General features: G+C 42.4%; 1 protein-coding gene across 4 annotated transcripts in view; it reads right to left on the bottom strand.

Annotated features, from left to right (window-relative positions):
- STAG1 (stromal antigen 1) overlaps positions 1 to 23,488 on the bottom strand; it is a 379,263-nt gene that overhangs the window by 17,971 nt on the left and 337,804 nt on the right. For all 4 annotated transcript variants that reach the window (XM_038415259.2, XM_038415257.2, XM_043492802.1 and 1 more), the window contains 3 exons: positions 18,678 to 18,826; positions 16,911 to 17,039; positions 6,817 to 7,022 (listed from right to left, as the gene is read on the bottom strand). In XM_038415259.2, coding sequence (XP_038271187.1) covers positions 6,817 to 7,022; positions 16,911 to 17,039; positions 18,678 to 18,826 — 484 coding nt within the window. The remainder of the gene's footprint in view (positions 1 to 6,816; positions 7,023 to 16,910; positions 17,040 to 18,677; positions 18,827 to 23,488) is intronic.

Raw genomic sequence — 23,488 nt, 5'->3', positions numbered from 1 at the left:
CAACCTCAAAGCAGGTATATCTAATAAACAATAATAATAAATCAAATATTTGTATTGCAATGGTGCCTAGAGAACCACATGCTGAACATACACATAGCAAAGATGGTTCCTACCCTAAAGAGTTTACGATCTATTTATAACATGAGACACAACCTGTGGATATAACAAACAGATGAGGGGGAGCACAAGATAAGGATGGAGATCTGGCCAAGGATGGGTCAGAGACTTTGGTGGGAGTGGTGTGAGCAGAAGCTAGAAAGGAGGATCTCTGTTTACAATGGAAGTGGAGGAAAAGAATTCCAGGCAGCAATTGCAGACAGAGCATTCAATGAACCTACAGATGAAGGGAAGAAGGGAGGTTGGGTGGTAGCTGGAGATGCAACCAGAATCCACCATGAGTTTTTTTTAAACGTGGGAGAGACTAAAGGATGCTTGCTTGTACTGCGAAGAGAATGAACCACAGGGAAGGGAGAGGATGAGAAGAAAGATGAGGGAGCTGATGACAGCGTGGCAAGGGAGATCAGAAAATGGGATAAGGTTGCTGGGGCAGGCGGAGGGATTAGAGGAGAACAGACAAGAGATCTCAGTTTCACTGATGGCGGAAAGGAGAAGTAAGGGATGAGAGGGATTAGGATAGGAGGGCGGGGAAGGGAGATCCCATTGAATTTTGTCATTTTTCTCATGCCTTTTTCTTTTTGAGGCTTAACTGTTGCCTGCTTGTTCTTGAATTTACCTTAACACAAATGCCCCTGAAGCACCTCTGCCGTTCAAATTTATCTCAGTCTCTTTTCAGTTCCTCCTTTGTGCTTGATTTCCTTTGGGGATTAAGTAATGCCAGTGGAAATCTATATAGAAGGCACATTTGTGTCGAGTATCAGCCATATATAGACTCTTGACCAGACTGTTGGCTGAGCCTGTCCCAGATCTGGCTGAGCTCCCCCTGTTGGATACTCACCAGACTGCTGTGAGGAGATCCAAACTGAATCCCTGTGTTCTTTAAGCCTCCAGAGCCTGAACAGACTCCAGGCACTGCCCCTGGCTGGGATCCTCTAACACATCCTGAGCTGAGACCCCACAGTCCAACTGCCTAATCACTGGCAGAGGCCACTGAATCCGATCTGCTGCCCTAGGCAAAACATCAGTGTGCCGCCCCTACTACCTGCTTAAAAGTTGGCCTTGGACCCCTAGTGTCTTCCTTGATGCTAAACCCCCCACCCCCAAACTTCAAGCAGCTGGGTTGAAGAGTAACAAGGCAGACCCCAATGTGTGCCCTTTCCAGGTGGGTTGGCACTAGGTTCCCAGGGCTCTAAAGGGGAGCAAGCCCCTGCTCAGCCACAGAGGGACATGGGCCTCAGCAGAGGACAGCTTCCTGTCCATTGAACCCAGGTGAATGGGCAGCATGGATGCCCATTCCTCTAGCACAGGAGTTGGGAGGCTCCTTCCCACTGGGCAGAGTCAGGGTCTCTGCACCTTGGCCCCCACACACTGGCTCAGCCCACACTAGGCTGCCCCTGCCCAGCCCTGCCCTTTGTCCCCTGCACTCCACACCACCAGCTTGCCCCCTGCACTCTCAGCCTCCAACCCCACTCACCCACCACTGCATTTTCACCCCATCGCAGCCCACAACCCCTGCCTGGCCTTGGTCCCCAGCAACTTTTCTGGCTCATTAACCCTAGTATTGGATCCTAGTATTCAATATCTCAATCCTGAATCTTGTGGCAACTTGCTATTAGTCAATTGTTATGATAAAATTGGCTCATTATTTCTACTCTTTCTTGTCTGTCTCTTGACCAGTTTCAAATTCATGAAATAAATTTCTCATCTTCCTACTTATTTCCTTAATAGAATCTTCCTAGGGACTTTGGCAAAGACCTTTTGAGAGTCCAAACAAATTATATCAAGCTGGTTCTCCTTTATCCACCATTTTGCTGATGAGATGCTCAAAGAACTCTATTAAACTAGTGGGACATGATTTTCCTTTGCAGAAGCTTTGCTAGTTAGTCCCTACCATATCACAATTATTTAGGTGTTTTATTCTATCTTTAACTATTCTTTCAACAAGTTCACCAGATACTACAATAAGTCTTGTAAGTCTGGAATTCCCAGGATCATCTCAAGAGCCTTCTTTTAAAGACAGGTAAAACACTGGCTACCCTCCAATGTTCTGGCACAATTGCTGATTTCAATGACGGTCTGCATATTTTTGTTTACAGAACAGCCACTTCATTCCTAGATTCTTAAAACATTCCCTGCAACACATCTGTTCAAATTAAATTCAGGGTATCTCTGCTATACAGTATTTACTAAGCTGGAAGCCAAGATGGGAAATAATAATGAAAAGTGCAGGACTTAGACAATACTATCAAGTTATCTAAAAACTGCACCTCTGAATAACGTAATCATGTTATAAAACAACTGCAGTAAATGGAATCCTTAGAAAAATCAAGTAAGGTTCAGAAATGTCAGACTGCTGGCTGTCCTTGCAGGAAGAAGGGGGTCTGAATCTAGATGTAAAAATCTCTTATCTACTTGGAACAGTTTACCATATTTCATAAGTAAAGTCCATAAAACCTTTAAAAGAGGAATCAGTCATAGTGGCATTTGATCAGAGGGATTGAAACAGATTTCTGCTTGTTACATGTACTATAAAAGAAAAAGAACTTAAAGGGGCCAAACTGCTATTGTTCTGGATCTCAGTCCAGCCACACACGAGAAAGGACTTGGCAATTCTGAAAGTACTTGTAGACAATGGAGTTGATGCCTCCATCCTTATGGTGTGTATATATATTATACATATATATATTTTCTGAGATTAGAAATCAGTGACCACATTATTTATCAGTTTGGGTATCCCAGACATTTCTTCAGGCAACAATCAGAAACACAGCATATGATATTAACTTCCTCCCTTTGTTGACATTCTTTTCTTTCTCTCCTAACTGAAAAAGATATGAATCTATGTATTTGGTCACACAGCATTCTTTCACAGTGTAACCTTACTAGATCTCTGTTGAATCTATTTTCTCTTGTGGATTGTAAACTCCTTGTGGAGAGGAGACTGGCTTTTTGTTACGTGTTTGTACAGTGCCTGGTACACTGGGGTCCTACTGTGACCGTATCCTAGTTGCTACCCAATGCAAACACTAATACAAATACTAATGGTGTAAGTCTGGTTAAATGATTTATCGCTACTCCTATTTAACATCTGTGTATAACCTTTTAAGGTTACAAGGAGATGCCATGGGCTGCAATGACAACCATAAGTTGATGACACACAGCTTTATCTATCCTGTTCAAACAGTGCAGTCACTACTGTCTCATAAATAACAGTGTCTGGAGCACACATGAAGATCAGATGGCTTAAAATAAACCCAGGAGAATATGAAGTAATGCAAACTGAAATTTCTTGGAGAAGCTAGTAAGCACATGCTCTCCAGCAGCTAAGATAGCATGCAGTTTTGCTGGTCACTTCACTTACCCTCTGGTGGGAAGATTCTGTCCACATCTCTTGGACAAAGACTTGGTCACAGCAGTTAACCAAGTATTTGTCACCCACAGGCTACATTCTCTCTATTTCAGTCTAAAGAAGAAATTCATGAAATTACAACTGCAAGAGAACAAAGCTACCTGTCTCTTAAGTGGAATGAGCCAAAAAACAGCCTGCTCTGGCTCTGCATGTCCAACTGCATCCTGATGAAGCTTCTAGTACTAAGATTATAAAGTCTTCATTGGGATAGGCCCATGATGATTCCACAGACGGCTTTTCCTTCAAGAACAGCAGCAGACCTCAGAAATGCTACACTTACCAGGACCCAGAACCATCTCAACAACAGGCCCAAGACTCTGGAACACTCCACCAAGAGAAAACAAACAGCCCCACAAACCACCCTCGAGGTCACACTATAAACCACACTTCTTTGCCCTAACATTCCCTAAAGAAACAAACGGAAGAAAATTCAGAGCACAAAAAAGTACCAGACCAAGATTAATCTTAGAGCAAAACAGAGAATCATCAGCAAGCTCATAGCTCTCCTACAACTGACAGACCAGGCAGATACTGGGCCTGAGCCTCTTCTGTGCTCAGTAGAAAATGTGTGTGTGGGGGGGGTGGGGGGAGCATAAGTAAGTCAGGTACGGCTCCCCGATTTCCTGCTGCAGCACTAGCCCCAGCACAGTTTGGAGCAACTCTATTTTGCACCCGTTATTATTGGCCCCGGTGACACTGTCCACCAGTTAAGCACAGTCAGAGTGCAATTAGCTCTCGCTGCTCCTCTTTCTGTTGATACACACATCCAGTTCACTAATGACCACAGAGTGTTGTAGGTGATGGCTATGGTGTTCTATGCAAAGAATCCCTATAAGGGGAATTAGAACTGAATCCATCTCCTTTGTGGTAATGAAAACAGAACAGAAAAGACCAGAGAATCTGGCCTACTAAGTTTTTAATCAGTATGCAGCACTTCGATAGTACAGTGATATATCCTACTTAAACACCTATAGATAGAGTCATAGTCATTCCTTATTCCCAGGGAAAAGGGAGGACTTGATTCCATATTGAATTTCAGATTATTACATCTGAAGATTCTAGTTCCTAACTGTGACTCTAAGTTCTCCCATTCCTTTATTAACTGCTTATAAGGGTTCAGTGCTACTAGTGCCAAATGCCCATGTCTAATTTCAAATTTCAAATGATCCCATGGAAAATACATCAGATTCTCTGTGAGCAATTACTGCTATTACTATTGACTACTATTATGTCTTTCCATAGTTCTGAGAGAGTTTACAAGTTGTCTAGCACCATATAAAATGATTTCTTACCTTTACTGTAACTCTTCTTTGAGATGTGGGTGCAGACGTGTATTCCGCTCCAGTATATGCACACCCAGCATGCTAAAGCTGAACAACTTTGCTTAGTAGTACCCATAAGGGCAGTGCAGGTGCCTTCTAGCCCCTTGTAAACCCTATCATGTCTATTTAAGGACAGTACCTCCCTGGCCCCCCTCAGTTCCCTTGCACACAGGATCCGAGACTGGAGACTCCAATACAGAGAGAGGACGGCAATACTATCCTTACCGTAAAGAGATTTTGGTAGTGTCCCCTGCTACTAAAAGATCCACATCTTCTTGTGACTTGAACCTGGTAATTACATGTCCTATGAAAGGACCATTTGAACCTTAGGGGAAGGTTCCATGTATCATATATCTATCAAAAAATTACTCTCACTCACTGAGTTTCATCAAGATCGATCCATTATTTACCAGTGTTTTGTTTAGGCCTCATATTTTACCAGAAGAGGCTAGGCTGTCGAGCCTAGGGGTCAAATCCTCAGCTATACCTTAAGGGCTTTCTGCCTCCTTTCATCCTCAAGGCTGCTGGGGGTTGATTCAACCATTGATGAAATGTAGAGAAGTTTCAGGGCTGCTCTAAATAGGGTCAGCTTGTAATGATTTTCTTCTGCCCTAGCATGCTCCCAATGAATTTTTAGACCTTGTCCTCACTACCGGGGTAAGTTGACCTAAGCTACGCAACTCCGTCTACGTGAACAACATAGCTGGAGTCCACATAGTTTAGGTCGACTTACTGCAGTGTCTACACCACACTGCGTCGATGGGAGAGCATCTCCTGTCATTTACCTTACTCTTCTCGTTCCGGTGGAGTACCAGAGTCGACAGGAGAGTGATCTGCAGTGAATTTAGCGGGTCTTCCCTAGACCCATTAAATCGATCCCTGGTGTATTGATTGCAGCAGCAGCAATCCCCAGTAAGTGAAGACGTGCCCTCAGCAGCAATTTCGAAAGGATTAAGCTTTTTTGTAAATCCTCTGGATAATTTCTGAATATAGAAAATAACACAGAGGTAACTAATCTCTACTCAGACTTCGACTGAAAACCTGCAATGACTTTGCAAGAGTGTCTGTACCTGAAGGTTTTAAAACTCATTTAATCTATACAAAAGTTGCCTTCACAGCAGGACTCAGAAATGTCTCTAAGTGAAGATCAAGGCACAGAAATACTCTATCAATTTTGTCTTTAGGTTTGATGCCCACTTTGGGAAAGCAGTCCTGCAAGCATTGCTTAGGAGGGAATAAGGTTACTATTGTTTGATACTTCTCTGTTTCTTTGGAGTCTTACAATGGAAGGTGGAGACAAGGAATGGATGGAGCTCGGGATGTTGGCTCCCTATACGCCATTATGTATGAACATGTGGATCCTTTATGAAGCATGTGAGGTTGCAATGGACACTTTTCTAGATGGCTCTGTAACAAGGATGAATGTGCATCCGACAAATGTGGGCCAATATAGACCATCGCCTCCAAAAACTAGATTCTAGTAAGTCACCTTTCTCTGAAGTTTTACTAATTTTATATTTTTCCTTTTTATCATTTTTCCTGTGTTTTTGCCAAAATGTCAGGCTGTGTCAGAATTTAGCACTTGGGTTTGTGTGGCAACACTAGCGAGAGAATGTAATTTCCCGAACGGAACACAAATTAGAAAAACAGAAATCAGAGGGGGAACAAACCGTAGGGCTAACATGTAACTCTGTAATCATACCCTATCTCCACGCTAAGACCAAATGCTTTTAACGGTCTGGATCTGCAAATCTCAGCATATATCTTCAAGAATGGGGATCTGTGTAAATGATTTCATAAAGAAAAAAAAAATCTACAGGAATTTGTAAAACAAGATTTTTTTTTTAATCTATGCAGTGTGTATGTGTATTTCAGTGTCAACTCCAAAGCCAGACAGAACTCATGAAAGAAAAGAAGGGTTAATTAATATAATGTATTAATTAATGCATAATGTAAAGTCATACATACCCTCCACCCTTTTTTTGTGAAGTGGAGGTCGTCCTTTCTTATTCCTCACTGAAGATGCTTTGCTGCTACTACTTCCGCTGTTCACAGACATCCTATCATCTTCACCCCCAGTAACTAGTGAATTTCTATAGGAAATCAGTGGAAGCCATACATCTTCCCTCCTTTCCATCATCTGTTCTGTCAGGAACTTCTCCAAGTATGAATGACTGTGAAAACAGAAGACAATGTCTAAAACAACTTTCTGTGCATCATTTCCCCTCTGCCCAACCCTTAAGGGGCTCTCTTCACACTTTTATCTTGAGGCCTTGAAGATCTCACATGCTATTTCTTCCTATTTTAATCATACAAACACATGCTGGCAAGGCACCGTCTTTCTGACTGAAGATGACTCAATAAATTTCCCTTCAGAACTAGTTAAAACAGCTGCTTAACTGTCTACAAATATTCCCTGAGGAACAATGCAAAGTGCTCTTTCCCCCATAACACACCCATAGTGGTCTGAAATCATTTACTACATTTATACTATACCTGAATGCTATTTCTAGTCTCAATCTGCAATACAATCAACATACATATTCCATCCATGTAAACAGATGGATTGAACTTGGCAATATTCCGAGCACTAGCATACTTTTTTCAGAGGAACAGTGGGAGAATTATTTTCTCAAACACAACCAATTATTTTGAAATTAAAGATATTGATGATCTGTAGGCACTGGAGCCCAATTGTTCCTGCTTGAGTTCATATATACCTGCCATACCTTTGGAAAAAAATTTAGGGTCTGTTCTCCAAATTAGATCTCCACCAACCACAAGTTTTTGTGTATATTCTGGTGAATTTCAGGCTTTTTTTTGTCGTTTATCTTTTTCAATTATTTAACCATACAATCTAAAACAGCCAGTCAGATTAATATGTTAAAAAAGTATTGTTACGCTTGTGAAGTCAAGCACTCAAAAGTTAGGAAATCCCAGAATTCAGGATGTCTATGCAAAATTAATTCTATTCTTTTGAGAAATGCATTATGATACAACCTTTAATTACATTGTCATTTAACACAATACCCCTGGATGTGTCATTGGTAGTGAGGGCCAAACTCAGGACTTCTGTAGCTAAAAGTATGAACTTCTATTACCTGAGCTACAAGACCCAACTAGAGTAGTCAGGAGAGTATTACATTAAAAACAAGTGTGGAGGGTGAAAAGAGAAAACAAATGAGCACTCATTTAGCACAAAGTCAAGATGTTGAGAATAAAATCAATCAAGACACCAAAGGAAGTGAAAAGAAATTTTTTAATTGCCTCCCCACCAATGCGTGGAGCTTGGATAATGAACAAAAGGAACTGGAATGGCTCATTTATGAGCATAAATTCAACCTAGTAGGTATTACAGAAATCTAGTTGGAAGCTTTACATGACTAGAATGTTAAAATCACTGGTTATTACTTATTTAGGAAGGAATGAGTGAGCAAAAGGAGAGAGGGAGAAGCACTATGTCAAAAATTGCATTACCAGTTTGAGTCACTGATGACTTGGAAGCAGATTATCTTGCATGCTTATGATCAATGTCCTAACAGATAAAGCACAAGATGGTGTCTGCTAGACATCACCAAATCACACTAGAGAACCGGATGACAGACTCCTTACACACACATCTATAACATGTAGGGAAAAAATCTGTGTGATTATGGGGGACTTCATCTGAGTGGCATGCTAGAGGTCTCATGCTGCCGATGCTAAAGCACCTTCAGAATTTCTAAAAGTTATAGATGTAATTATAGATAAAATTATAGATATACTTCCTAACTCAAAAAGTGCTGAATCCAACAAGGGGAAATTCTATATCACACCTTGTCTTGTAGCTTAGGTACAAGTGACTACGATTTGATCACATTTGTTATGTTTAGCAGAAACAAGTCCAAATGAGTAATATATATACTTGGGGCTTTAAAAGGGCCAATTTCACAAAGCTGAAAACTGATGAGCCAAATCAGTGCACATAAAGTTTGAATAATAACTGGGAATTGTTTAAAAACATTTTAATAGATGTCTAAAAAGGCCATAATAGAGAAAGAAAGCCACACTCCTTAACATCATCAACTTGGATTAGAGAGAGAAAGTGAAATCAAAAGACAGTTACCTGTTCTGTAACTGGTGTTCTTTGAGATTAGTTCCTCATGTCCTTCCATGTTAGGTGTGTGTGCTCGCCACATGCACCGGTGCCTGAAGTTTTTCCCTCAGTGGTATCCGTAGGAGACTGGCTCTGGCACCCCTTGGAGTGGTGTCTGTATGGCATGGTATAAGGGATGCTGCTGGCTCCCTCCACTCTCAGTTCCTTCTTGCTGGAAACTCTAACAGTGGGGAAGGAGGGTGGGTCATGGAACGGACATGAGCAACACATCTCAAAGAACACAGTTACAGAACAGGTAACTGTCTTTTCTTCAAGTGCTTGCTCATGTCCATTCCATGTTAGGTGACTCCCAACCAGTACCAATGGAGGCGGGTAGGAGTTCATGGATGTGTAGGTTTGTCATAAACGTAAAGATAAGGGTAGCATAAAATCTCTCCTTGCAGCTGTACTGAATCGCTTTACCTGTAAGGGGTTAAGAAGCTCAGATAACCTGGTTGGCACCTGACCAAAAGGACCAATAAGGAAAGAAGATCCTTTGAAATCTGGTGAGGGAGGGAGGTTTTGTTTGTGCTCTTTGTTTGTTCCCTCTCCCGACAGAGAGAGAAGCCAAGCAGGTAAAACATCTCCTGAAAACATACCTGAAATGATTAATTTAAGATTACAAAAATAGTAAGGCAAGGAAATGCGTTAGATTATCTTTTGTTTTAGCTTGTGAATTTTCCCTATATTAAGAGGTAGTTTTATTCCTGTTTTGTAACTGTGAAGCTGAGTCCAGAGGGGAGTCCTCTGTATTTTAAATCTTATTACCCTGTAAAGTTACTTTCTATCTTGATTTTGCAGGTGTCATTATTTTACTTTTTTCTTTATAATAAAGTTCTTCTTCTTAAGAATCTGATTGATGTTCAGTGTCCTAAAAACCAAAGGGTTTGGTCTATGTTCACACTGTAACCAATTGGTCAGTATATTATTCTCAAGCCTCCCCCGGAAAGGGGGTGAAGGGGTTTGGGGGGATATTTTGGGGAAATAGGGATTCCAAGTGACCCTTTCCTGAATGTGTGTGTGAATCACTTGGTGGTGGCAGCAATACCGTCCAAGGACAAGGAAAGGAATTTGTGCCCTGGGGAAGTTTTTAACCTAAGCTAGTAGAAGCTTAGGGGGTCTTTCATGTGGGTCCCCACATCTGTACCCCATAGTTCAGAGTGGGGAGGGAACCCTGACAAGCTTCTAACAGCTCTGCTGAACCCAGCGTCATCTCTGGCCTGCTGGGTGATGGCATAGTGTGCCATGAACGTGTGAACCGAAGACCATGTTTCAGTTCTCCAAATGTCCTGGATGGGGACATGTGCCAGGAAAGCCGCCGAAGACACTTGCCCTCTCGTTGAGAAGGCCTTCACCAGAGGCGGCAGTTGGACCTGCACCAACTCATAACAGGTCCAGATGCAGGAGGTAATCCAGTTGGAGATCCTCTGAGATGACACCAGAAGGTCCTACATTCTCTCCACTGTTGTGATGAAGAGCTGCATCAACCTGCGGAAGGGCTTGGTACGCTCCAGGTAAAATGCCAAGGCATGGTGGAAGTCCAGGGTGTGCAGCTGCCTCTCCTCATTGGTCTTGTGCGGCTTAGGACAGAACATCGGGAGGAAGATGCCCTGGTTGATAAGGAAGGAAGACACCATATTCGGCAGGAAGGCTGGGTGGGGTCTCAACTGTACCTTGTCTTTGAAGACTGTGTAAGGTGGTTCTGCAGTCCGGGCTTTAATCTCCAACACTCATCTAGCTGATGGCACTGCCACCAGGAAGGCGACTTTCCACAATAAAGTGGGAAAGGGAACAAGAGCTCAAGGGTTCAAATGGCAGACTCATGAGTCTGGAGAGAACCAGATTGAGGTCCCACTGTGGGTCAGGATTCCTAATAGGAGGAAAGAGCCTTTCGAGGCCTTTCAGGAACCCAACGGACATCTCGTGCGAGATCACCAATCTACCCTGGATTGGTGGATGAAAAGCCTAGGTGGCAGCTAGGTGAACCTTGACAGAAGAGAGGGCCAGCCCCTGATTTTTCAGGAAGAGCAGGTATTCCAAGATTGACCGCAGAGAAGAGTGCTTCGGGGAGATGCTATGCTCAGATGCCCAGAGGGAGAATCTCATCCACTTTGCCAGATAAGTTGCTCTAATGGAGGGTTTTCTACTTCCCAGAAGGACCTGCTGCACCTCCCTGGAGCAGGCTTGCTCCTCTGGGTTCAACTATGCAGCATCCATGCCATGAGGTGGAGGGAGGTGAGGTTGGGGTGCAGGAGGCGACCATGGTCTTGCTAGAGAAGGTCCGGACGGTTGGGCAGCAGCCACAGGGAGGCTACTGCCAGATCCAACAGCATGCCAAACCAATGCTGGCGTGACCACGCCAGGGAAATCATGACGACTCTGGCCTCGTCCCTCTTGATTTTTGACAGGATTCTGCTGATGAATGGGATGGGTGGGAAAGTGTCCATCAGGTCTCCCAAACAGGACAGGAGAAAGGCGTCTGAGAATGCACCCTTGACAAGGCCCTGCAGGGAGCAAAACTGAAGACATCTCCTGTTCTGCCTGGTGGCGAACAGGTCCACCTGGGGAGTTCCCTACCGCTGGAAGAGCATCTGGACCACTTCTGAGTGGAGTGACCACTCATGGTGAGGAAAGAAGGACCTGCCGAGGCCGATCTGCCAGCATTTTCCTGATGCTGGGGAGGTGATAGGTTTCCAGGTGGATCACACGCTGGATGCAGAAATCCCATAGGCGGAGTGCCTCGACAGACGGCTGACGAGCGCACTCTCCCTTGCCTGTTGATGTAAAACATCGAGGCTGTGTTGTCCGTCAGCACGCGAACCACTTAGCCCTCGAACTACTCAGCTGGATAACTGTGGGAGGAAAACCATGCAGGCGAAGCGAGCTGTCCTGAGCTCTTTGACGTTTTTATGCAACGTCATCTCCCCTGCAGACCATGTACCTTGCATCCGCATTGTGCTGAGGTGCGCTCCCCAGCCGAGGTCTCAGGTATCTGATATTAGTGATACCAAAGGACATAGGCTGTCGAACAGGACTCTGCCGAGGACTGTTCCGAGGTCAATCCACCATTGTAGTATGGTGAGTACCTCTGGTGGGATGATGTAAACTTTGTACAGGTGATTCCTGGATGGGGCATAGACTGTGGACAGTCATGGCTGGAGGGGTTGCATTTGGAGCCTCGCATAGCAAATGATGTATGTGCACACAGCCATGTGGCCCAGCAGCCATAAGCAGACCCTGACTGTTGTGAGAGGAAATGCAGAGACTCCGGTTATGAGGTCCCTCATCGTCTGGAACCTGTCGTGCAGCAGAAACGCCTTTGTCCTGGTGGAGTCGAGGACCGCCCTGATAAACTCTATTCTTTGTAAAGGGACAAACGTTGATTCTTCCTTGTTTATCAACAGGCCCAGTCTCCTGCACATGGTCAGCAGCATCGTGACAGCATCCTGGACCTGGAGTGACCCTTGACCAGCCAGTCGTTGAGGTATGGGTAGATCAGGATACCCCGATGCCTAAGGTAAGCTGCCACCATTGACATGCATTTTGTGAACACCCTCGGTGCCATTGCCAGGCTGAAGGGGAGCACAGCAAACTGATAATGTGCGGATCCCACTGTGAAGCGGAGGAAGCATCTGTATCCTTGAAAGATCGCTATATGAAAGTACGTGTCCTTCAAGTCGAGGGTGGCATACCAGTCCCCTGGATCCAGGGAGAACACGAGGAACCTCAACTTCTTAAGATACTTTTTGAGGTCTTGCAGGTCCAGGATGGGCCTCAGGCCTATGGATACCACTGAGGGAAAAAACTTCTGGCACTGGTGCATGTGGCAAGCACACACACCTAACATGGAATGGACATGAGCAAGCACTCGAGGAAGAACTATAACATAATTAAATATAAATATAATAATTAATGGAAGAAAGGGGAATGAATATAATGAATATTCATAGTAATGAATATAAATCTGAAGATACAAATTATAGAAAAATAATAAGGGAAGCAAAAGTATGAGAAATATGCGGTCAGCAGAGTTACAGACATTAAGGAGGAGTTTTTTTAAGTATTTTAGAAGCAAAAAGAATCCTAACAGTAGTATTGGTCCATTACTAGATGGAAATGGTAGATCTGTCAATAATAATGCAGAAAAGAAAGTAAATATTTCTGTTCTGCATTTGGGAAAAAAAAAATCAGATGATGTAGTCACATCAAATGATGATGAAATACTTTCCATCCCACTAGTGTTTTAGGAGAATGTTAAACATACTAACACTAGACATTTTGAAATCAGTAGGTACAGATAGCTTACATTCAAGATTTGTGAAAGAGCTGGCCGAGGAGCTCTGGCTCATAAATGCTGATTTTCAGTAAATCTGGGGACAATGGGGAAGTTCCAGAGGAATAGTGGAAAGCTAGTGTTGTTGTAATATTTAAAAAAGAGTAAATAGGATGACCCAGGTAATTACAAACCTGTCAGCCTGACATCAATCCCGGGCAAAATGTAGGAACCAGCTGATACAGAATTCAATTAATAAAGAATTTAAACAGGATAATATAATAAATACCAATCAACATGGATTTATGGAAAATAGACCATGTCAGACTAACATGGTAACTTTTTTGATGAGATTACAAATTTGTTTGACAAAGGTAACAGCAAAAGAAAAGGAGTACTTGTGGCGCCTTAGAGACCAACAAATGTATTTGAGCATAAGCTTTTGTGAGCTACAGCTCACTTCATTGGATGCACAAAAGCTTATGCTCAAATACATTTGTTGGTCTCTAAGGTGCCACAAGTACTCCTTTTCTTTTTGGGGATACAGACTAACACAGCTACTACTCTGAAAGGTAACAGTGTTGATGTAATATACTTAGACTTCTGTAATGCATTTTACATGATACTGTACACAATATTTTGATAAAGAAACGAGAATACAAAATCAACATGGCACACATTAAATGGATTAAAAGATGGCTAACTGATAGGTCTCAAAATGTAATTGCACCTGGGAATCATCATTGAGCAGGTGTGTTTCTTGTGGGGTCCTGCTAATTGCTATTGAACATTTTAATCAACAACCTGGAAGAAAAATGTAAAATCATTACAGATAAATTTAGCAGAACAAAGACTGGAGGAAAGGTAAACAACAAAGAACATAGATCACTGATAAAGCGTGATCTGGATACCTTAGTAAGCCGGGTTCAAGCAAACAGCATGCATTTTTATATGCCCAAATGTAAAGCAATATATATAGAAACAAAGAACACAGGAGATATTTACAGGATGGAGGACTTAATCCTTGGAAGTAGAGACTTTGAAAAGGACTTGGGGGCCATGGGACAATCAGCTGAACTTGAGCTCCCTGTGCAACCTTATGCCCAAAAGCACTAATACGATCCTTGGATGCATAAAACAGGGGAATACTGTGTAGAAGTAGGAGATTATAGTAACTATATTTGAGACTGGATGACAGCTACTGGAGAATTGTGTCCAGTTCTGGTGTCTACAATTCAAGAAGGATGCTGATAAATGAAGGAGTGTTCAGAGAAGAGCCACAAGAATGATTACAGGATTGGAAAACAGGCCTTTTAAAAATGGCAGACTCAAGGAACTCAATATATTTAGCTTAATAAAGACAAAGTTAAGGGATGACTTGATTACAGTCTACAAGTACCTACGTGGGGAACAGAAATTTGATAATGGAAGGCTCTTCAATCTAGGAGACAAAGATTGGAAGTTGAAACTAGACAAATTCAGACCAGCAACAAGGTGCTACTCCATTGGGAAATGGAGACAGTCTCTGTCACCAGATGGAGAAGATTTAGGGGGGGGCATGGCGGAGCGATTTCTCTCATGATTAAAATCCTCAAATACGGAAATACCTCCTTCACTCTGGACATGCCCTTTAAAGTCTTGGCCTACTAACTGCCCTAGATCAATCAGTCATTCAGGAAAAGAATCATACAAATTCCATCAAAAGGCAGGGCAGCTGATACGAGTGCCTTGTGCATACTAGACAAATGCACTGGTTTAATTAATTGTATTTGAAATTCAATGTAGCTAAACTGGCGTAAACTCCTAATACTTATACTGCTTTAAGCCTGTCTTATATTAGCTTAAGTTGGTAATTTACTGATGCAAGCTAAATTGACAAACAGAGTTTAAACTGGTTTAAGTGTGTTTATATTAGAGGTTTAACTAGGCTAACTAGTTTGATTTTTTTCTCTCGTACAGACCAGGCCTATGATTTTCACAATGATAAACTGAAAAGGAAGTGGTCTTTACAATACATGAACTGATAGCACATCTGAGAATTTTTTGGCAGAATGACCTTAGATCGGGGTGGGCAAACTACGGCCCGTGGGTTGGATCCGGCCCGCAGATTTGCCACCCCCGTGGTGCCGCAGGCCCCGCGCTGCTCCAGGAAGCAGCTGGCACCATGTTCCTGCGGCCCCTCGGTACCTCCTCCAAAGCTCCCATTGGTCAGGAATGGGGAACTGTGGCCAATCGCAGCTTCGGGGGAGGTACCCACAGGTGCGCGGAGCCCTCTGAGCCACCTCCCCCAGGGTTGCAGGGATGTGGGGCTGACTGCTTCCCGGAGTGGCGTGGGGCTAGGGCTGGGCCCAGGCAGGCAGGGAGCCTGCTCTGGCCTTGGTGCACACCGCTGCCACTCTAGAGCCACTCCAGGTAAGTGACACCGGGCCAGAGCCCACACCCCAAACTCCTCCTGCACCCCAACTCCCTTCCCTGAGCCCCCTCCTGTACCCCAACCCCCTGCCCTAAGCCCCCTGCACTCCTCCTATACCCCAACCCCCTGACCTGAGACCCTCCCACTCTCTGTACCCCTCCCTGCACCACTTCCCTGTGCCCCCCCTGCACTGTGCCTCCCCTCCAACACCCCAACCCCCTTCCCTGAGCCCCCTCATACAGCTGGCACCCTTCCTGTGTCCCAACCCCTTGCCCTGAGCCTCTTCCTGTGCACCACACTCCCACCCGCACACCAACCCCCTGCCCCAACCCTACATTCATGGCGCTGCATGCAATTTCCCCACCCTGATGTGGCCCTCGGGTCAAAAATTTGCCCACCCCTGCCTTAGATCCACTGAGGTCAGGAATCCTCAAGATAGATCTTTGCCATCACAAATCTTAATGACCAAATCTTGAATTTCTGATCTTTCACAAAAACAGACAATTCTGCTGTAAAAGAAGAATACATTTTTGGTGTAATCTTTGATTTGTTACTTTCCTTAGACCACATCCAGGCTGTGACTAAATCTGGATCTTTCTTCTTCCACAATATATTAGAAATCCCACTCTTCCCATCTGTCTTGATGTTTGATGGCTTGTCCTCATTCTATTAATCTCCTGCCTTGACTATTGCAACATTCTCTCTCCTCTCTTCTTGATACCCACATCTCCCGCTTATAGCCTTTCCAAAATGCTGCCACTAAAATAATCGCCCTTACCCATCATTCATATCACATCAACCCTCTCTTTGAATCACTTCATTTGTTCCTCCATATCCATTCCCTTGCATGTCAAATTCAGCCTTCCTGCTTTAGCCTTCAGGGTCAACACCATTCTGCCCTATCTAGGCCTACATCAATGGTTAGGCAGCAACTGAGTTGGAGTTTTGCAGATTGCTGTGGAGCCTAAAGCTGGGACACAGACACTTAAATTTGGGTATTAGGTGCATAAAGTATCTTTGTGGATCTGGACCTAAAGCACTGATCCTCTAAACATACACATGGTTAAGTTTAAGTTCAAATATTGGCTTCAGTGGGACTACTCATATGCACAGGTATACATATTTGCAGGACCAGGCCCTTTGATTGCAAATATCTTAAAGCACACAGTTTAACCACCCACCACAATGATGAATAATACAGTTTAGCAAAGCTCATAACAAGGCAACAGAATATCACTTACACAGTCTTTTTGTCCTGCCGCAACAGTTTAGAAGAAAATTCGCTAAGCACTTCAAGGAAAGCAAGGTTAGGAGGTGGATATTCTTGTCCTTTTTGATTCTGGTATTTGAAGGCAAATTCTATGCCATCTCTATAGTAAAGAAAGATGTAAAATGTTTACAATTTTGTGAACAATTTCCTGTACTGCTGTAAGCTTTTCATTCCTTTTAAGAGTCTCAAATTCCTTTAGTTCTAGCGTCACAAATACAAAATACATTTTTTTTAAAGAAAGATAGGGAAGTCAAAGGAACTTTTAAAATTCATAACGTTTTGAGTGACATATCAAACACATACAATAGGTATTTGTGGATTTTACTCTCTTTCTCTTCCATCTTTTTAATCTAACTTATTTTTTCCTCTTCTCTTTATATTTTACTCTTCATCTTTTCTGCCTTTTTCTCTGTTCATGTCTTTCCCGTCTCCTGAAAACAGCTTGTGTCAAATTAAAATAAGTAAAAAAATGCTAAACATTTTAGAAAATATTTCTAATATTATTCCAGTAGTTCAATTTAGTACACTAACTTAAACACTTTATGCTCTTTTACAAGCGGTACTTAATAATTCTGTTTATAATGGGAATACATTATAACCTTTAGCTATAGAGACAAAAATAAAGGTGCAACATATTGTATTTTTATTTATTATATATTACACCCAAAAAAAGCTACATTAAAATAACATTATTCAGGTTGCAAAGTCAAGCACTCAACAGTTTGGAAATGCCATTTATTATGGTTGCTTGTGCAACCTTAACTGGGACTCCTTGTGTGTATGCATAATGGTACAGCCTTTAACATATGCATTCATATGCCTTTGACCTTATCAACTGCACTCTGTCCATTAATGTTTCACTCCAAGAATTATTCAAATATTACAAACTTCTGAGGAAATTTAAACTACCACCATATTTAAAAAATTAACCTACCACAAAATGAGAGATTAATATGTGGAAATTCTTTCCTCACACCTAATTAAAATACGCTGTGGTACAAGATTGGCAGTGTGACTCTGCAAGTCTAGAAAGAGGACTTCTGTACCAAATGGAGATTCCCATCTTTCCAACGAGTCGAAGCATTTGCTTATAGCCCTGGGTGGTTCTGAGATAGTGAACTTTAAAACTATTACACACATAAAAATGTTAAAGTTAATTGAGCTAATTTTAAGAGGTAATTTAGATGTACCAGTTTTTTCTCTCCCTCTGAACCAGATACACAGTGTAGTTGCAGCTGTGCTGGTCTGAGGACATTAGTGAGACAAAGTGGGTGAGGTAATATCTTTTATTGGACCAACAGAAATTGGTCCAATAAAAGGTATTACCTCACTAACCTTGTATCTCTGAACCATTTAATTAGATAAAAGAAACAGTCCATATTTTTAAATTAAGTCTCCAAAACATTTTTAAAACCGTTTTTTTTTAAAATAAAATATGTGGTGCGTGATGAATCCATGATGATATGGCATAAAGCACTTTATCAGTTCTTGTTTGGTACAGCCTGCATAACTCACATATGGCATTGTAATACATGTGCAACATAGCCATCTCAATTTCATCATGATAAAAGCTTTGTATTCATGTCATCAAATAGCCTCTCTATGTTCACATACACGCACATGTATTATATTTTTACACACACACACACACACACACACCCACCCCCTCCCTTTTGGGAAGAATAGGCTGAGGCAAACTTTTAGTTTAACTGAAGACAGAGCATTTCACACAACTCACTTGTGCAGCGTGGCCACGGCCTCTCTTGTCTTGATCTGATCCAGCCCAAAGGTGAGGGCGAACCTACGGGCCAGTTCCTTAATCCCACTGACATGGGCAGACGTCCTGTCCAAATTGGGACCTTGCTCCTGAACAAGCTCATTAAACAGCTAGAGAAAGAATTCAAGTTTTAAAAACCCATGAGATAGAAACATTTTTCTAAAGAAGGATGATACTTTAACAAATGAGAGCCTTTCCATCGACTTCAATGGGCTTTGGATCAGGCCCTGTTTTAGCAGCCCCTGAAGCAGGAATCACAGTGGAAAGCTGTGGCTCTCACTCATGTAATATTTCTGAATAAATAGGTTAAATAATTGATAAAGAACCTCATTTTAAGAAATCATCTTTGAATGGAGGTGTTTCTAATAAGGTTCCACAGGGATCAGTGGTAGGCCTGTTTTCAACATTTTGATCAATAATCTGCAGGTAAATATAAAGACACTACTGATAAAATTTGTGGATGAGACAAAAGATTGATGGAGTGGTAAATAAGGAGGACAGAGCAGCCATACAGAGTGATTTGGATCAGTTGGTAAACTGGCCCATTCAAACAAGATATGTGATTCTTGGATGTTCATAAAGGAGATGCTGGTGAGACCAATACTGGTGGCCCACAATCAGGGCTGGCCTTACCATGAGGTGAACTGAGGCGGTTGCCTCAGGTGCCAGACTGTGTGGGCAGAAAAAAGAAAGAAAGCAAAGGAAACTTTTCTATCTAAGCAGGAAAGAGCTCTCCTGAGATACACAGACACAAATGTTCACGGTGAGCTTTCCGAGCCTGGTGAGGATGTGAGTGGTGAGGAGATGCCTGATCTGCCAGTTAGTCAGAGTGCAGGTGACCTGGCAGCTACTGCAGCATCCATATCTCCGTCTCAAATGGATGTAACCATGCACATTCCTGAAGAAAAGTGTAGATCAGAGAAGAGTGTGGTGGAGACGCAAGAAACAGCTGCTGTGTTTAGTTCCTTAAGTCTAGATAATCCAGGACTGTGGACCCACTTGAGCAGTAGCCTGAGGGACTTCCTTGTACTGCATGGGCCACAGCAAGTGAAAAACTTCATGTTCCCCAAACCAATGAAAATAGAAGTTTCCATCCAACACCTTACTGGCAAGAAATCTCCAATGGTGACAAAGTGGAGAGGCCATGGCTTATGTACTCAAAAACCCAGAATGCTGCATACTGTTTTTGTTGCAAACTCTTCCAGTCTAATGTTCCAGCCACATTGGGTTCTACAGGAACAAAGGACTGGAAAAATCTGGCTAGAAATCTGGCATGCCACGAGAAGGCAGCAAATTACCCGAGAGCATTCCACAGGTGGAAAGAGCTTGAGATGAGACTAAGGTTAAAGGCCACCATAGATGATCAGCATTAAGAGAAGATTGCATCAGAGTCTCTTAACTGGCAAAATGTTCTGAAAAGCATTGTGAGAATGGTTGCTACCCAAAACCTAGCACTGTGTGGCACTTCGATCAGCTCTATGTGCCAAACAATGGAAACTTCCTTAAAATTGTGGAGCTGATGGCTGAGTTTGATGCTCTACTCCAGGAGCATCTAAGAAGAGTCACCACCCAAGAAATATACACACACCACTATCTTGGAAAAACAATTCAAAATAAGATCATACAGTTACTGGCAACAAAAGTCAAAAAGATTGTGGCAGATCTGAAGTCAGCAAGATTACGCTGTTATTCTGGACTGCACACCTGACATCAGCCATATGGAACAAATGACTAATGGTGCGTTTTGTAACAGAACCTAGTGAAAATGTCCCTGCAATGGTGACTCTGAGACCATTTTCTAGAATTTATTGACATTGATGATACTACAGGAGCTGATACAACAAATGTGCTTCTTAAAAAGTTGGAAGATACGGGAATTGCGATAGCTGATGTGAGAGGTCAGGGCTACGATAATGGTGCCAACATGAGAGGAAAGAACAGAGGAGTGCAGATACGGTTCCGAGAGTTAAACCCTAGAGCTTTTTTTGTCCCATGCAGTTCTCATTCATTGAACTTGGTGGTCAGTGATGCAGCATCAGCTTCTAGTAGGGCTACTGAATTTTATGATGTAATTCAAAGCATCTATGTATTTTTCTCTGCATCAACTCAATGGGAAATTTTGAAGCAACATCTGGGAACATCCTCTCGGACACTGAAACCCCTGAGTGCCACATGATGGGAAAGTCGAGTGGAGGCGATAAAGCCTATCAAACACCAAATTGGGAAGATAGATGATACCATAGTTGCCATTATGGAGGATAATAATGCTATGACAGGAACGGTTTGGGAGAACACTGGCAGAGGGAAATGGAATCACCAGAAACTCACATAACTTCAAATTTCTGTGTGGCTTAGTGTTGTGACATGACATACTGTTTGAAATAATGTTGTAAGCAAGAGACTCCAAGGTGTTAACCTTGATATATCTGGAGCAACGGAACAACTGGACAAAGCAAAGTCAGACCTACAGTCTTACCGGTCAGATGAGGGATTTCAAAACTTTCTGAAGAGTGTACAGAAGTTGACAGAGGAACTTCACACTGAAGCTATTTTCCCACCCATTCAAGAATACAACAGTCACCGAAGACGACATTTTGATTACGAGGCACGGGATAATCCCATAAACAGACCCCAAACAACAATTCAAAGTTGAATTCTTTAACTAGGTGCTAGATTGTGCAATACAGTCAGCTGAAGAACGTTTCATGCAGCTCAAGGAACACAGCAGTATATTTGAGATACTGTATGATATTCCAAAACTCCTCACTATACCTGAAGAAGACCTACACCAGCAATGCAAGGCACTGGAGACAGTGTTGACACATGATGACATGCGTGATATTGATGCGAGTGATTTAGGTGATGAACTGAAAGCCCTTTCAAGATACATTTCAGCGGGATCAACTCCCAAGGCTGTTCTGGAATATATGTACGCAAATAAGATGGCCACCCTCTTTCAAAATGCTTTTTTTGCTGTGCTCATACTTCTAACACTTCCTGTAACAGTTACCAGTGGAGAACGCAGCTTCTCCAAGCTGAAATTAATAAAGACACCTCTACACTCCACAATGACACAGGAGCGGCTGGTTGGCCTTGCAACCATCTCAGCAGAGTATGAGCTGGTCCAGACTGTGGACCCTCAGGAAACCGTTCAAATCTTTGCAACCAAGAAGGCACAAAAAGCACCACTTTGATTATTCAAACAGATAAAAATGCCCGTGTTTACTATGCAGACAAGAAAAGTTACATTTGCTGTTCAGGCATTTGAAAGTTAAGTGTTACTTAAAATTTTTGAACAAGGCATTTTAAGTTGTTAGTTCTCCTTTATTAGGGTAGGTAGCAGAGCAGTACCATGAGAGGAGTAGAACAGAAAGAAGGCAGAATTGAGACCTTTCAAAGTTTGGGCCTAAGCGAGGGGGGCATGGGGGAGTAATTTAGAGGTGCCCGCCTCAGGTGCCAAAATGTTGTGGGCAGGCCCTGCCCACAATTTAAAAAGGATATTGAGAAATTGGAGAAGGTGCAGAGAAGAGCCACAAAACTGATTTGAGGGCTGAAGAAAATGCTTTACATTAAAAGATTTAAAGAGCTCAATTTGTTTGGTTTATCAAAAAGAGGACTAAGTGATCTGATTACAGGGTATAAGTACCTTCACAGGGAGACAATACTGAGTATTAAAAGGCTCTTTAATCTAGTGGAGAAATGCAAAACAAGATCCAGTATCTGGAAGATATGTATAAGTAGGAGAAGGGCCACGGGAGCTCACAGTTGAGTACTATTCAAATTCCCACGGTGACTTGGCAAGCAGCAGCTCTGGTGCTCCCAAGCAGTACTTGACAGAAGTTGTGCCATGACCCATTTATGAAAAACACCACCACCACCACCTAGCTCTTCTATCTAGTGCTTTTCATCCATAGATCTCAAAGCACTTCACAAAGGAGGTCAGTTTGATTATCCTTATTTTACAGATGCAGAAACTGTTAGTAAATAATCCTTTTTCCAATTCTTCTCACATATTAAATTAATTTGCACATTCAGTATTTTCCTACAATCTTTTACAATAATTAGCAAAAAGGGTGTCTGAATTCTAAGGCCCAGAGCGTTGGTTCTTAATCTGTAAGTGATTTATATTCAGGAACTTCATATGATCAAGTATTGCATCTGAAGAAGTGGGTTTTTACCCACGAAAGCTTATGCCCAAATAAATCAGTTAGCCTTTAAGGTGTCACCAAACTCCTCATTGTTTTCAAGTATTGGACTGTACCTCATTATTTCTGGTGCCTCCAAATCTGTGGGAAAGAGATGTCTAAGGAAAGAACCCCTCAAACTGTCAAAAAGTATCTACAGAAATATGGTGTAAACAAGAGTGGGTGATTCATAAGGGGTGCCTATAACCTAATTATGTTCTATGATTGATAACAGGCACTTGTTATTGCAGATATTTTCTGTAAGGGATGAAATAAGGATCCACTGAAAGATGTTTTTAACTCAGTGAGAACAGCCAGTTGTCACAGCTGTCAGTAATAATGAGTGGAATAGAATTCCTTTTGTCTTAATGTAACCTAAAGATAACAAAAAAATCCATAAATAAATAGGTAAAATGAAAATGTCAGAAACAGTGAAATTAAGTGTGGGAAAGCAATTTCCCCTCCAAAAATGGAGTTTTTGTCTCACACTCTATAAAAGACAGAGGGCTTGAAAGGTAAAGTTGGGGAGTGCAAATCCCACCAGCTACAGAGGAGAGACACAGAGGCTCTTTAGCTTACTCCAATGGT

Source organism: Dermochelys coriacea, chromosome 9 (assembly GCF_009764565.3).
Source record: "Dermochelys coriacea isolate rDerCor1 chromosome 9, rDerCor1.pri.v4, whole genome shotgun sequence".
Lineage (NCBI taxonomy): Eukaryota > Metazoa > Chordata > Testudines > Dermochelyidae > Dermochelys > Dermochelys coriacea.
Note: the sequence above shows the minus strand (reverse complement) of the source record. Positions and strands in the feature narration are given on the sequence as shown.